Source organism: Podarcis bocagei (genome assembly GCF_964188305.1).
Source record: "Podarcis bocagei genome assembly, chromosome: 5".
NCBI classification, from domain to species: domain Eukaryota; kingdom Metazoa; phylum Chordata; class Lepidosauria; order Squamata; family Lacertidae; genus Podarcis; species Podarcis bocagei.
In genome coordinates, this window is record NC_138129.1 from 43580034 (window position 1) to 43594623 (window position 14590).

The 14590-nt window shown below is 42.4% G+C and overlaps 1 protein-coding gene across 13 annotated transcripts in view; it reads right to left on the reverse strand.

Moving 5' to 3' along the window:
* NFASC (neurofascin) overlaps positions 1-14590 on the reverse strand; it is a 177334-nt gene that overhangs the window by 49768 nt on the left and 112976 nt on the right. For 11 of the 13 annotated variants that reach the window (XR_014007990.1, XM_081193373.1, XM_081193378.1 and 8 more), the window contains 10 exons: positions 14346-14489; positions 13781-13892; positions 13349-13515; positions 11640-11787; positions 10169-10293; positions 8444-8479; positions 7231-7332; positions 6898-7095; positions 5536-5606; positions 4741-4969 (listed from right to left, as the gene is read on the reverse strand). Coding sequence is in view for 12 of the 13 variants with exons in the window: in XM_081193373.1 (XP_081049499.1) it covers positions 4741-4969; positions 5536-5606; positions 6898-7095; positions 7231-7332; positions 8444-8479; positions 10169-10293; positions 11640-11787; positions 13349-13515; positions 13781-13892; positions 14346-14489 (1332 nt within the window). In the remaining variant the exon portion in view is untranslated. The remainder of the gene's footprint in view (positions 1-4740; positions 4970-5535; positions 5607-6897; positions 7096-7230; positions 7333-8443; positions 8480-10168; positions 10294-11639; positions 11788-13348; positions 13516-13780; positions 13893-14345; positions 14490-14590) is intronic. The other 2 variants (XM_081193376.1, XM_081193383.1) reach the window with 1 other exon arrangement.

Sequence of the window (14590 nt, forward strand, 5' to 3'; positions counted from 1 at the left end):
CATCATGTGGAGATAGAAAGCAATTTCAAGTGTACATTTTTGACAAGCGTTTGCATGATGGAGGGATCTATTCTACTCTGGTGCCAGTTTCCTATATTTCTCACATTTCTCTTTTCTGCCTACCTCACCAGTGCACTCACAATGTTACAGTGCCCTCATAGGTTTTCACAGTTTACCTGACGAACAGAAAACTGCCAACTCTAGAGATTTATACAAATGCCTTTTAAATTAGAGGTGTTTGATTCACAACAAATCAAGTTCATGCTGTACCCATAAAATCATTTACAACTGAAAGTCCCCACAAGCAGTAGTAAGCAATTTCAGATGGAGAAATGCCCATTTAAGAGGAGAACACTTCACAGCACAGGCGAGCAGCAGGTCTTAAATTTCAGCTTCAGAACTGTCTCTTTGAGAGAGATTTGCAGAATATTGATATGGCAAATATTTCCATAGGAACCGATGAGGTAAATTTCTTTATCCAGCAGTTGTTAACCCAGAGAAAAGTTACTCCTGTTGCAGGGAATAAGTGCAGAAACATTTTGTCCATAGCTTTAAGGAGAGTTGGTGGCCTGACAGAGACATATTTGACTCCAGGTGTTGTTGAGCTGCATCTCCCTTAGCCCTTGACCATTAAAAGCACTGAGATGGGCCGATGCAGTTCAGTAACACACCTGGAAGGTACCATGTTGGGTACCAGTGGTTTAGACACTTGCTACTTCTCTCGGCACTTCTGTTCAAACAGATTTTACTGATTTTTGAAACAATCCCAAACCCGCCCCCCCCCCTGCAAAACCTGTTTATAAGATAGAACAGTGGGAAAGTATACATGCCATGAACAACCAAGCTTGTTTCATATCACTCAGCACTATAAAAACAAACAAACCCCACACAACCACTCTGCCTTAAGTAAAAGGCGGTATGTGATTAAAGAGGTTTCTAGGGAAGCGTTTGGCCTATTGACTGCTTAGTCATCTACAATCAGAATTTGGAAATGCCTGCATTGTACTACTTACAGGAGTTATAAAGTTCTTTACTTTATCTCATTGGTAAAATAGATTCTACTTGTTCAGTTATTGCATCCACTGTAGCTTGTTATTGTTCAAAATACCAATGCAGTTTATTGCCTTGCTTGTTATTCATTTCCTTTTTAAAAAAAGCACTTTCCTCTTTAAACAGCAAGGAAGCTACTCCAGCAGGATGAGAGGCTTCCTGGTACGCAGGCTGGCTGGGCTACAGAGCAGATGGGAGGAAAAACCTGCTTATATATTTTCCCATTCCCTGGGGACAGGATATGATGCGCAGGCCAATGAGGAGGGAAACAGCTGTTGCTGGAAAGTGCTTCCTGTGGCTGAACACCATGTGGTGGGGGACAGCTGATTTGCTCTTACTGACCCTTCCTCCAGGGCTGGGTAGAGCACAGATAATAGCAGAAAGCGTAGACAAGACAAAACAAAATGAAAAAAGTATACCAGGCAACTGACTGGATGCAAGTTTACATACAATGTATCTGGATAGTTTGAGAACAGTACTTCAGTTTGCATTGAACATAGGGCTGCCATATCCGGGAAATAGCGTCCAGGTGGAATTTACAAAAATCGGGAAAAATGTGGGGGGAAACCCGGGTATATGGCAACCCCCCTTTTTTTGGAGGTGAATTTCCTTAAAAATAGCTCAAAAACTTCAACTTTTTGGGGGAGATTTTGAAAAACCCCAACAAACTCAACAATTTTGCCCCCCCCCCAAGCTCAACAACTTTTGTGTCCGGATTTTCACTTTTTGAAGTATGACAACCCTAAGTGAACAGTTACATTTTAATTGGAAGAAAACCCAGACACCATGCTGTATTTCTTTCTGCAGACTACTAAGCTGAGGATGATGGCATTTCTTCATCTTCCCCCCTCCCTGCCCCCTTGTGAACTGCAGCCATGAAGGATATGCACAACTGAAAACATCATCAACAGCATCAGTTTACCCATTTTCTCACCTTCCCCACTGCAGATGGTTAATTAATTAGCACAGCATTCATTTGTGAATTAGTTGTGATTTCTAGTGCAGCAAAATTTTACTTTGAAATGGATTCCCCACTCCCACCTACACACTGTGAAGGGTTGCTCTACTTATTAATAGGAATAGAAGTGAATTCTGTGATCTTTCAAGCTGATAAAGCTTTGATAAGCAAGCACTTTTTGAGAGGCTGGCTACGCTGTCCTTGGTCCTGAAAAAAACAAGTCATTCATAGTTGCATGCAACTGTTACTTAGCGGCCACAGTCCTTTTCTGCCACAGTCCTTTTCTTCCCATTGTATTGCAGCACTTTTTCTTTCTTACATCCCTCCTTTCCTACCACATCTTCTCCCCTCCCCCACTTACTTCGCCTTTCTATTTGTTGTTGCAAGCTATTTTTTACGTTGTTAATTTGTATCTATACAAAATTACACAGAAAAAAATCATTTTAAGAAGAGCATGTGGGAGAGTATGACACCATTATTTGCCTTGCTTTGCTAGAGCCTCCTGAACACAATCCAGAAGGTGATTTTGACCAAGAAGGCCTGTAAGAACCTAGAGCAGGCTTCCTCAACCTCGGCCCTCCAGATGTTTTGAGACTACAATTCCCATAATCCCTGACCACTGGTCCTGCTAGCTAGGGATCATGGGAGTTGTAGGCCAAAAACATCTGGAGGGCCGAGGTTGAGGAAGCCTGACCTAGAGTAAAGATGCTAACAAGATTGTGGCATGACACAGTAAAGAGGCAATCCCTAAAATCAACTGAGATTTCTTCATAAACCAGGTTTGTACATATTGACTTGACAAGCAGGGCATTCTAGATTGATCCCTCTCTCTTTACGCCCTGGTAGAACATGGTAGAATATACCTGACCTCCCTACTCACCCAATTTTCAGGAGGCATTTGAACACCCTTTAACTTGGGTTGCCATTTAAAAAAGAACCACTTCCTTCTGATTTTGATCACTAGATATCTACTTCTAAACCTTGTAACCTGACAGAGCCCTTGGCATGTGTTACACTGCTAATTCAAAGTGAATAATATATTTTTGAGAGTTGGCTTATTCAGCAATTCTTGAAGAGGATTGCTGGAGAACCACAATGACCAAAACGAACATCACATGTAGATTTTCAATGCCTGGCAATCATTTTTGTGCCTTGTAGACCTGTCTGGCAGCTGCTGAAGGGCATAATTCACTTGGTGACTATTGAGTTTGTTTTGGGATATGATTTCAGAACAGGGGGAGAGAATCTATGGCCTTCCAGATGTTGTTGGACTCCAATTCCCATCAGCCCCAGCCAGCCAGCCAGCCAGCCAGCCAGCCAGCCAGCCAGCCAGCGTATGACTAATGTTGAAGGATTCAAATTGAAGTCCAGCAACATTCTGAAGACCATAGATTCTCCACCTCTGCTACAGAACATAGCAGCAGAGGATATGATTCATGTGTCACTTCCGAATTTTGTTATGGAATAATAAAAGGGGATTCTAGTTTGAGGACTCAGGTGAATTTCTTATGTTCCTGAGAACATTGGGAATAATTCCAGCATGAACTTTCTTTAAGAATCATAAACTGTGGGAGCTAAAATCAGGCAGAGAGCACCAGGCTGATGATCCAAGCACTGTAACTCTGAGCTCACTGCATGGTTGTATCCTAGAGTCTACTGGTTCTCAGCATGTCTGGGATTGCCATACAGATAAGCAGACACCTGTTTCCAAGCTGAGTTTAGAAATGATGCTGGCCATTGAACAAGACTCCCGTGTAGGTTTGCTTGTGAATAAAACTGCTACCATATGGTGTGTTAACAGTCCCTATTCCCTCCACCAACAGCATGACTGCAAGGTAAGAATGTTCAGAAGTCTCCGAATCATTTAAGTCTACATGATCAATGCTTCCTCATCCCTTTTAAAACACAGCAAAAGAATGAACCTCCTGTGAAGCAATAAAAATATGAAGTGAATAGGAGTAAAAGTTATGGAAGATGGATGCCTTTTAAAGGTGGAATGAAGCACTTCTATATTCCAGTGATTGTAATGGAAAAGGTTTAAACCTATACTTAACTCTCCTGATAAAATCAGTGTAAAAGTGAATACGGATTTGAGCCCAAGTATCCACAATTTACATCCAACACTCTCTTGTATTTATCCATGTAACTTTTTATTTATATCCCCATTCATATGAATGTTATTTATCTACTTACTTACTTACTTACCTTTGTTAGACAGACAATGAAGCTGGTGACTACAGCTGGTTCATATAACCTCTCCGAGTCTGTTCTAGACCCGTAAGATGGAATAATATCTTTTTCTAACCTCAAAATGCTGAGGCAGCCTAGTAACTATATTGTCTGCTGCTGTTCTGCCTCTGATATAGTGTGTTATTCATGGTTGGCATGTTTTGTTGCTTTTCATGTGTGCTGTTAGCTTGCCTTGAATATTCTATGAATGCTTTAAATAAAGAAGATATGTGTGTTTTAAATAAATAAGAGATGGAAATATAAATCTTCAAGAAAAATGAGTTAATTTGAAGTTCATGGGCATGCAAGCTAAATGGTCTGTTGGGGCACTCCAGAGACCTCTGAAGTTTCTACATGAGTGTTTCATTCTCCAGAGCGCCTGGCACTGGAATTCAATGCCTCCTGTTAATGGAGCCAATCACATAAGACCTTGGATTGCAAGACCGCCAGTGGTGGAGTCTTTTTTGGTACCCCAAACTCTTTACATCTATGAGAATACTCACAATCTTCCCCCGAGTAGCCAATGACAGTCTCAGGTTCCATAGCAACCCCATAGTCGTTTTTGGCCTGCACTTTGATCTCGTAGGGTGTATAGATGGGCGTCTGTGTGACAGTGAACTGGTTAGTGTCACCCTTTACCGTCCTGTTGTTCCAACTCTCCCGAGTGTCTCTTCTCCTCCATTTCACAATGTACTTGAGGTTGGGGCCGTAAACTTGGGTTGCATTTAGCGGCTTAAAGGGTACACAAAAATTAATAAATCCATTATTACTCTTGTTAACTTTGAACACCAGCTGCTATCCCTGCCACCGAACAGTGTTTCTGTGACGCCAGAGGATACAGAATCATAGATGGATCTAAAAACAGGACTAACAAGCCCATGGTGTCATAAGCTTTCATATGCTAGAATCTACTTTATCAGATGTATGAAATGTTGCTCTCCGTTGGCAGATTCTCCCTCCCTCCCTCCCTCCCTCCCTCTGTATGGGTGTTTTCGAGCTTTCCTCTTACCCTTTATGGACTCTAGCCCACAAAAGCTTATACCCAAATATGCAGCTTAAGTATTTACTGTGTCACAGGACACTCTGTTTTCACTGCACCAGACTATTCTGTGAACTGCCCTGAGACCCCTAGGTATAGGGCGGTATATAAATTCTAAATAATAATAATAATAATAATAATAATAATAATATCATCACTTTGGAGATAACAAATGCAAAATGCATCCAGGTAACTGCACAGTTTCCAATTACATGAATTGCACCAGCAACAAGTATATACACATGGAGAGTTAACTCACCGTCCAGGATATCACCATGTTATTTTTGGCTGTTCCTGCTCCTTTAACTCCTGTGGGGTTAATTTCTGGACCTGAAATAAATTAAAACGTGAAATTTGTTTTAAAGCATTGAATGCTACAACACAGCTACCACAAGCTTTTCTATACCATGCGATATTGCTAAAGGAATAATCTTTTTTTTCTTCCACATAGGAAGGCTAGAACACAAAGGGGAGACCCACATAAAGCCTCTGCCAAAAGGAAAGACCTATGCAATTGCTATGGTACCACACAAGCTATTTGCAAAGCAAACTTTTAAAGTTACTATGACACTGGTGGTGTCAGTTGTTTAAAAAGCACTTAAAACAAAGATGGGGAAACTATGAAGGGACATCAAGCCCCTCAAAAAAGTCAATCTGGAGCAGCAGCTGATGCTGGTAAGGCTAGAGAGAATGTGGTTACGGTGTACAGCACTACAGAGAATTCACTCTATGTGTGCTGCCCTTTCTCTCCCTCTCCTTCTGTGTTTCTATTAAGACTGGCCTGAACTAATCAGCTGTAGAGGCTGCATGGAATTTGGTCAAGGGCTGCTTATGGCCCATGAGGTTATGTTTCCCACCACATATTTAAACCAAGGGTTATGAGTAAATTAAGATGCACAAGAGCCTTGTCCTTACAACAGAAACATGCCTTCTTTGATGTTTTGTACAAAAAAAAATCAAAATCCAGCCCATCGCTTCCCTAATTTGAGAAAAGTATTTATTTGTGAGGTTCCCCTTGCACTCCATGCACATCTACAGTCCAAAATCTTAAACTTAAAATACCAAGCCAGTACATATCTGTTAGGATCTCTGACAAAAGCCCATTAGCCTAAAGATACTTGGTTGACTCAGAAAAAGCTCAGGGCTGCTTCGTACATTACACCAGGGATGGGAATTCTGTGGCCCTCCAGATATTGCTGGACTTGACTCACATCCTCCCTAACTATTGGTCATGCCGGCTAGGGCTGATGGAGGTTGCAGCTTAGCAGAATCTGAATGGCTGCAGATTCCCTATCTCTACATGACATGGATAAGATGCACCAAAAATGTTTTTATGTGCACACATTAAATCTAATGTAATGGGACAACATGACGAACAGGTGCATGCATATATTTCACAGGTACACTTTCCAGGGAACTGAGACTGGCCACTACTGCCTGATGAGCATACATGGTGACAAATATGGGCTAGCTAAAAAGGTAACGTGTGACACAATCCACATTCTTAGTGTCTCTCTCTTCTATCTGTCCTTGTTCTTGCGTACATTACAATTGCATAGTTTTATGTAAGTGTTCTTTTCCTTTCAAATATACCCACCCACTCAAGTCAAATAGCACTTACGTGCCCCATTTGTATGGTATCGCTCAGAAGGCAAGCTGGGGTAACTGCTTCCTACTTCGTTCACAGCTATTACTCGGAACTGATAGTTGACGTAGGGTGCAAGGCGCAGGATGGCAGAGTTCACGCTTCCTGGGTAACGGGAATGGTTGTGCCAACTTCCAGGCTGGAATCTATCCTCTTCAAATTCCACAATGTAATCTAGAAGAGCAGAGTGTGAAGGCTTGCTAAAGTTGCGACATAATTATGGGCCAGCTGACTTTTAGAAAGGAAACCAAACCAAAGCAGCAACACTGTTCACCTGTAGGGTTTCAAAGTAGAGGAACAAGTGCTGACCTGTGATAGGGCTGTTGTTGTCATCGCCAGGAATCCACGTCAACCGCACACTCCTTTCAGCGAGGTCAGTTAGTTCGAGATCACGAGGACGTTCAGGACGTGCTACAGGCAAAAGAATGCATGTAAGGTGCAGGTGTCCCTCATGGGCTAGTCCACTCAAGAGCTGGTGCTTAATACCTTTGGGTATCATGACCACTGACTCTGGGACCTTGCAGCATGAAGCAGAGAGAACTCCACTAAGGCCATTTCCTCAGAGGAAGAATAGCCAATATTGCATTTGGGGACCTTTTGGACACAGAACACAGCCCTGCCTCCATTGATGGACTCAGATTAGGAATCAGCCTTGCAGAAGTCAAAGGCTACAAGATCAGTGAAGGCCCTTTAACAACTCAGCCAGCTCCTCTACACAGGTGGAACCAACCATGCAACAGGTCTTACCAGCCTTCAGTTGGCTTCTGGCCTCTGCTGGGACATCTTCATAAAGCTACCTTGGTAGGAGAGCACTTCAGCCAACAGGGCTCACTTAGAACTATCCAATGTTCTGTTTTTCTCTGCCCTCTTCATAAGAGGGCCCTAGCAGTCCACATTCTTTGCAAAGACAGAGCTTTACAAAGAAGGAACATAAATACAATGAAGGGCAAAGGTCACCTTGCAAAAATAAAAAGGAGGGTGAGAAACACCTCCCATCACTTTTAGAATCAGCCCCCAAAATTCATCCATGCAAACTGATTAAAATAAAAAAAATCCTTCCAGTAGCACCTTAAAGACCAACTAAGTTAGTTCTTGGTATGAGCTTTCGTGTGCATGCACACTTCTTCAGATACACTGAAACAGAAGTTGCCAGAAGTTGCATGCACACAAAAGCTCATACCAAGAACTAACTTAGTTGGTCTTTAAGGTGCTACTGGAAGGAATTTTTTTATTTTGACTATGGCAGACCAACACGGCTACCTATCTGCAAATGATTAAAATATTCTTCCTTTGCGGTAGGGGGCAACATCAACAACAATTTGTGCAATAGAAATCACGATCCCCTACCCCAAAGAGGTCCAATTATCAGGGATATTTGTCATGAGGTTTGGGCCAGCCAAAGTTATTCAACTTTCAGAGGCCTTTAATTTCATACCAAAGTCATTGCAATGGTCAAGCAACAGTGTAAGAGAATGTAAAAATTAATAATAATCAAAGTGGTAAATGGATCAGTAGTGATTACCTTTGGGTAGGGTCATACGGTTAACAGAAGAAGGAGCTGCAAAAATAGATATTAGCTATTTAGATGGTTAGTTCAATTCTTAAGCACAACTTGTTGCAGGAATACAATGTGCAGTGGCTGTGCCAGGTTTCAAGAAGCCCTGGGCAAGATGACTTCCAGACCCTCCTCCACCACTGAAACACTTTGTCTTCCTCTACCAGGAGGCCCTAGTTGCTTCCCATCTTCTAAATGGTGAGAAGGGAATGGACAGAACCCTAGTTCTCTTTTTTGCTTGGAGGAATGGGGAAATGAAGGAACCTGTCTGTTACCTTCCTACAACCATGAAAGTTTAAAAGGTGGTGAAAGAATGGATATCCTCCCACAAATACAAAAATAAAAAGTAAAAAGGACTCATCCTCCCCATTCCTTAACAAGCAGCAGGAAAGCAAATTAAGTTTCTTTTTCCTAGTCTTTTTTCAAAACTTTTTTATAGAGGCTGATGGACGCTTTGGTTCCAACATACCTGACAATCTCTAAAATAACATTTTGGAAACAAGTTTGCTTAGTGGTGGCACTTCCTCCCTCTTGGTGGTGGAAGCAGTCAACACTTAAAAAAACACAAAACAAAACAAAACAAAACAAAACAGCAGAGCAAACAAGCTGCTGCATTCAGAGCAAAGCTCTGGATGGTTTTATCTTTCTTTTTAATTTCTCAGAGTGTTTATGGAGCCCACATGGAGACCAGAGGCACCTGGGTGGGTACAACTGTCTAGAGCATTGCTCCAAAGGCAACTGTACACCAAACCCTGCTGTAAGGGTTTCAAAAAAGAAGAGTCAGGGATTACCATGGTGGTGCCCTTTGGGAGCACAGGGCACTTACCTTACCCTAAATCAGACCATTGGTCCATCAAGCTCAGCTATGTCTGCACTGACTCACAATGGCTCTCCAGGGTTTCTGGCAAAAGTCACTCCCTGGAGATGCCAGGGACTGAACCTGGAAGCTTCTGTATGCAAAGCAGATGCTCTACAATTGAGCTACGGTCCTTCCTCTTGCAGTTGTGTCCCATGGTCCAGCCCTATCAGCACCACTGACCGCAAGGACCAGAGTACCAGCCTTCACTGACTTTTCTTGGAAGACAGGCCCTACCAGCACCACTGCTATGCTCCTAAATGTATTCCAGTTACCTTCAGTCTTTCCCAAACTAGCTCACAGACAAGACCGAAACACAAAAGATGCAGAGTTGTTCAAAATGTTTGCTTAGGTGTCAGGTACTTGAACATCTGGACAAAACTCAAGTGTACTTCATTGACTTCAGATTAACCAAAGTCCTGTGAGCCCTGCCTGGTCACTTGCAACAAGGAATGGAAGGATCTGTCCATTTCATTTCCCTCGGTTTCTCATCTTTCCAATTTTAAATTCAGTTTCCCACATTTCTGCAGCATTTTGTGACTCTTTTTTTTTTTTAATCCTCATGAAAATTAGCTACAATTAGCAAGGTGCCCTGGTTAATCTTCAGATATCAGTTCAGAAAGGCTACTGAAAATACAGGGTGTTAGAAATTGTTAAGAATAACATTCCAAATTCAAAGGAATTTGTTATTTGTTTCATGACCATTGCACATGGTACCCTGTACGTGTTACTCTACAACACAGGAGAACAGGTATTAAAATCTGTCAAAATAAGCTGTCAGTCCCCCCGTGGACCTCATCTCAAGCTCTGTAAACTTAAAAGGAATATCAAGTTACCCAGAACAGTAAGATGGGCTCTGGCAGTGTCTCGATCTAGTTCAGTACTGGCAACGCAGGTGTAATATCCTTGATCTTTTTCAGCCACTCCATATATCGTCAGGCCATCTTCTTCTTTCTTCATCCTTTCACAAAAGGAAAACATCAGAAATAAATACAAACACAGTAAGAATAATCTGACCCCGCAGCTTGCTTCAAGCAATGGCAGGACCAGCTGTAACAGCTATCTTGTGTATGTTTATTCATTTTTATTTATTTAGTATAGTTTTATGCTGCCCTGCATCTTATAATCTAAGGGCAGGGTACAAACAAAATGTAAACATAAGAGATAAAATATAAAATGATCTAGTACAACAATTTTACGTTCTGTAACATGGCAGGGTAAGAAAACAGTCTCTGACCTCTGGTGACAAAATCTTTGGCTGCAATTGAAACCCCCTTTCCAATGCCCCTCCGTGTAACTGGGTAAAGGTGTCCGTCCACTGGTGCAGAACTCTCATTGCACCCACTGAACGTGCAGAGATGTACAGGCAGCGGGATCCTCAACAGTGGTAGCCTTCAGAAAGCTCCAAAATATGGTGTTTTGGGGGTAGGCTGAGCTAGCCCTGGATCTGCTAGAGCTCAAGCTGGCCCTCCTGCTATAATTTACCAGCACTGGGCCATATCCAGGCCAGTTCCAGGCTGACACAACAATTTCCATGCACCTCCACCTTCCAACTTGGCCAGTATGAGCAACCAGGCTAGAGATATGGCAGTAGCTCCACCTCTCTATCACAGCCTGCTGCTGCCGTCTAAACTTTAGATTCTCCTGCCAAGCTTTTAGTTTCCAGTAAGAGGTAAGAAACACACCCACTGTTATTTTCACACAGTCTGCTACTTCTGTTGTATGTCAGAGCAAGCAATATTAACTGCTGCATAGAGACACCACTCCCAGGAACAATATGGCAACAATTGGCCATTCCAAGTTTATTTATACTGTAAGACACTAAATAACAAATTACATGGAAATAATATCATTCATTATGGTAGAAGAGAGTGATTCTGGCTGGCTTTGGCAGCACAGCTACCTTATATAAAGTCAGATGGGGGAACCTTTGGCCCTGCAGATGTTGTTGGATTCCAACTCCCATCAGCCCTAACCAGCTTGGCCAATGATCAGGGATGCTGGGAGTTATAGTCCAACAACATCCGGAAGCCCACAGCTTCCTCATCCCTGATCTAGGTCAATATTGTCTACTCTGGTTGGCAATAGCTCTCCAGGGTCCTATCACTTATCACTTGATAATTTAATTGGAGATGCCAGGGGCAGAACCTGGGACCTTAAAACTACAGTCCCCCTCCCTGGAGAAAAGACAGCAGTACAGCTTACCAACATAGCAAAAGGATTTATTCCTTCTTTGTGCCCTCTGGATACATAAAATGTTAACATCTTGAGAAACATACAGCCTATGAAAACAAAGACAGCACACACCTGCTTCCAAAGTACAGAGGGGAATCATCCTTGAGCCAGGTGACCGTAAGTCTCAGCGTGGGGTCATGCCTAACCCGACACATTAGATGAACTGTGGAACCCTTCTTTGGCACTGCGTCCTTTGGCCCATCTATGATCCTCGTTAGATCTGTGAAGAGTTATACAGTTATAAATTGTAAGAATGTAATTTTGGGGACTGTGCGAGTAGTCAGTCGAAGTCTAGCAGAAAGAAACCACAGACACTTTGGGCAATGAGAAATAATTTGGTCAGATTGCAGAGTTCCTACAGATTTCTAGTTGCAATTCTTTTCCATACCCATAACTACACATTTAAGAGTGATAAATCCTGCAAATATTCTTTTATTCCATAGCAATGCCAACTTTTAATACACATGGTGGTGGTATCTGAGACGTGTACTTTTGTGCTATGGATCGATTTGATAAATGGCTGTTTTATTAGAGAAGCAAGTTACCGTATTTTTCCGTGTATTGGATGAGGTTTTTTGACACAAAAATCATATCAAAAAACTGGGCTTGTGCAATACACAGATAGTGGCATGGGGGGGGGAGATGCCGCTGCGTGCGGGGAGCGATCTGGGGGCACTGGCTGGTGGTACACCGTTTCTCCTGATGCCGCTGTGCATGGGAAGCACTCCCTGGATCGTTTCCCACGCACAGCAGCATGGGAGAAGGTGCCCTCCAGCCAACTGGCAGGCTGGCTGGAGCGCAACTTCCCTTGATGCTGTTGTGCATGGGAAACGATCTAGGGAGTGTTTCCTGCCCGCAGCTGCATGGGCAGAGAGGCTCAACAACTTTGGGCCATCTCCCCTCATTTTCTTAAAATTGAGTCCCCCCAAATAGGGGGGAGTCTTATATATGGGGGCATCTAATTACGGTAAATTACAAATTCCAGTGGCAGGAATAAGTGGTTTGGATAAGCTGTTTTAAATATTTCAGGTTACAGATACGTACTTCTCCAATATATTCACTTACTCCCACTCTGCATTCCCTTCAGTGTTCTCAGCATCTGCTTAGGGAGCCCCCAAAGGCAAGGAAGCCCAATGCTGACAGAGAGTGTGACAGAGTGTGTCCCCTTTCAGCTCGCCGTCTCCATTCGTACCTCTTCTTTTATCCCACCCTTTCTCCTTACTCTCTATAATCTTTATATTTCCACCTCCTTCTCCTTCATTTCTATCTTTCCTTTACCCTATCCCCCTCCACTTAATGTATGTTGCAAGGATCTACTGATTAGGTGGTGAAACAGGGTCAAATGACAGATCCCTCCTGTCACTGGAGTGTGGTGCATGGTGTTGGGAGTCCATAGCATTCCCATCTCTGTGGCCAAAGCTAGATAGCCTTTGTATCTTCTCATAATGAAACAGGTAAGCAGGATGGGAAATGAACCAACTCACAGGACTTTTGGAAATTGTTGCTTAGCGTTAGTTCGGGGGACTCTATCAGCTACAACTCAACAAGTGACAGAGGCCCACAGTCCATTTATTTCAGGAACACTCAATCAGTCACATCATAGCATGTACTGCTGCTTTCCCTCCTGATAATACTTGAAGCTACCTTAAGACCCACTGAAGAGCACAGCTATTTAACCTTATGAGCATGAACCAAATATAGCTTTCTTGTCATCAGAAGGTACCCAAGATCTACATTATCTGGCAGATACTTGCTCTCTGCTTAAACAGAAGCCATCTTACCTTTTATTTCCAAACGAACCTGGTTCTGTGCTTTGCCCAGAAGATTGGTGGCCACACAGGTGTAAGTTCCTTGGTCTTCTTTCCGAGCCCTGATTATTTCCAAAGTCCCATTCTCGTGCACTATATAGTTGCCACCATGCAGCGTGCTTCCCTGGCCATTCTTAAACCTCACAACAACACAAGAGAATTCTTGTAAGAGAGGGAAGCAGAATAAAGGTGCAAATTGACTTCCAAGTGTGGGTACAGGATTGCAGAGAAAGGGAGCAATTCTCTGCTCAGTAGGCAGGCGGTTGAGATACATCCAAGATACATTCCTTTATGGCCATTTATCAATGAATTGAAACACATTTGATTCTAATAGAAATTCAATTGATTTCAAAAAAGATTATCTGTCCCAAACAGATGCTATGGCTTAATAATAAAAATCCTTACCATCGTAATGTGGGGATTGGGGATCCAAAGAACGGGCAGTCAAGACGAGTCCGGTTGTTTAGAATTACTTTGATCAGCTGATTACGAGGGGCAAGGATCCGAGGAATAACATCTTTAAAAGATATAGATAGATAGATAGATAGATAGATAGATAGATAGATAGATAGATATAGATAGATAGACAGACAGATAGCCTATAAAGGTAGTCAGAAATTTTCATTTGTTTTACAGAATATATTTCATTTCTAGCTTTACATTTTTGTTTATTTGGCTTTTGCTTATTGTTCTCATTAATGGATTTTTGTCCTGAATCCATTCTAGATGGGGTGTGTGACACAATTAGCTTTAGAATGGAATAAATATATTCCTTTTGCCTATCAGTAACTGCCTACACATATAAGTAAACACCTTTGCCTTTCGTGAGTTAGATCAGTTGGCGCTCAAGGATGTTATGGTTTGCTAGGGAAAGAGAAATAATGATTTCATGTTCACTTCAAAATAGTGCCTTCAGTGATCCTCTATAATCTAAAGATGTCAAGAGCCCATTTGTCCATTCAATACTTACCCAGCACACTGACAAAGGCATTAGCCAGCAGGTACCCATGTTCATTAGAAGCATTGCACTGGTATACAGCACTGCTGCCACTTTGGATGTCCCGAAACATAACAGTGTCCCCCGTTACTTCACGGCTCGGGTTGGGAGTGGAACCTTTGAGAAAGACATAAACATAAGTGATACACAGTTTTTAGCCTTGCATTAATGTAAAGGTAAAGGTACCCCTGCCCGTACGGGCCAGTCTTGCCAGACTC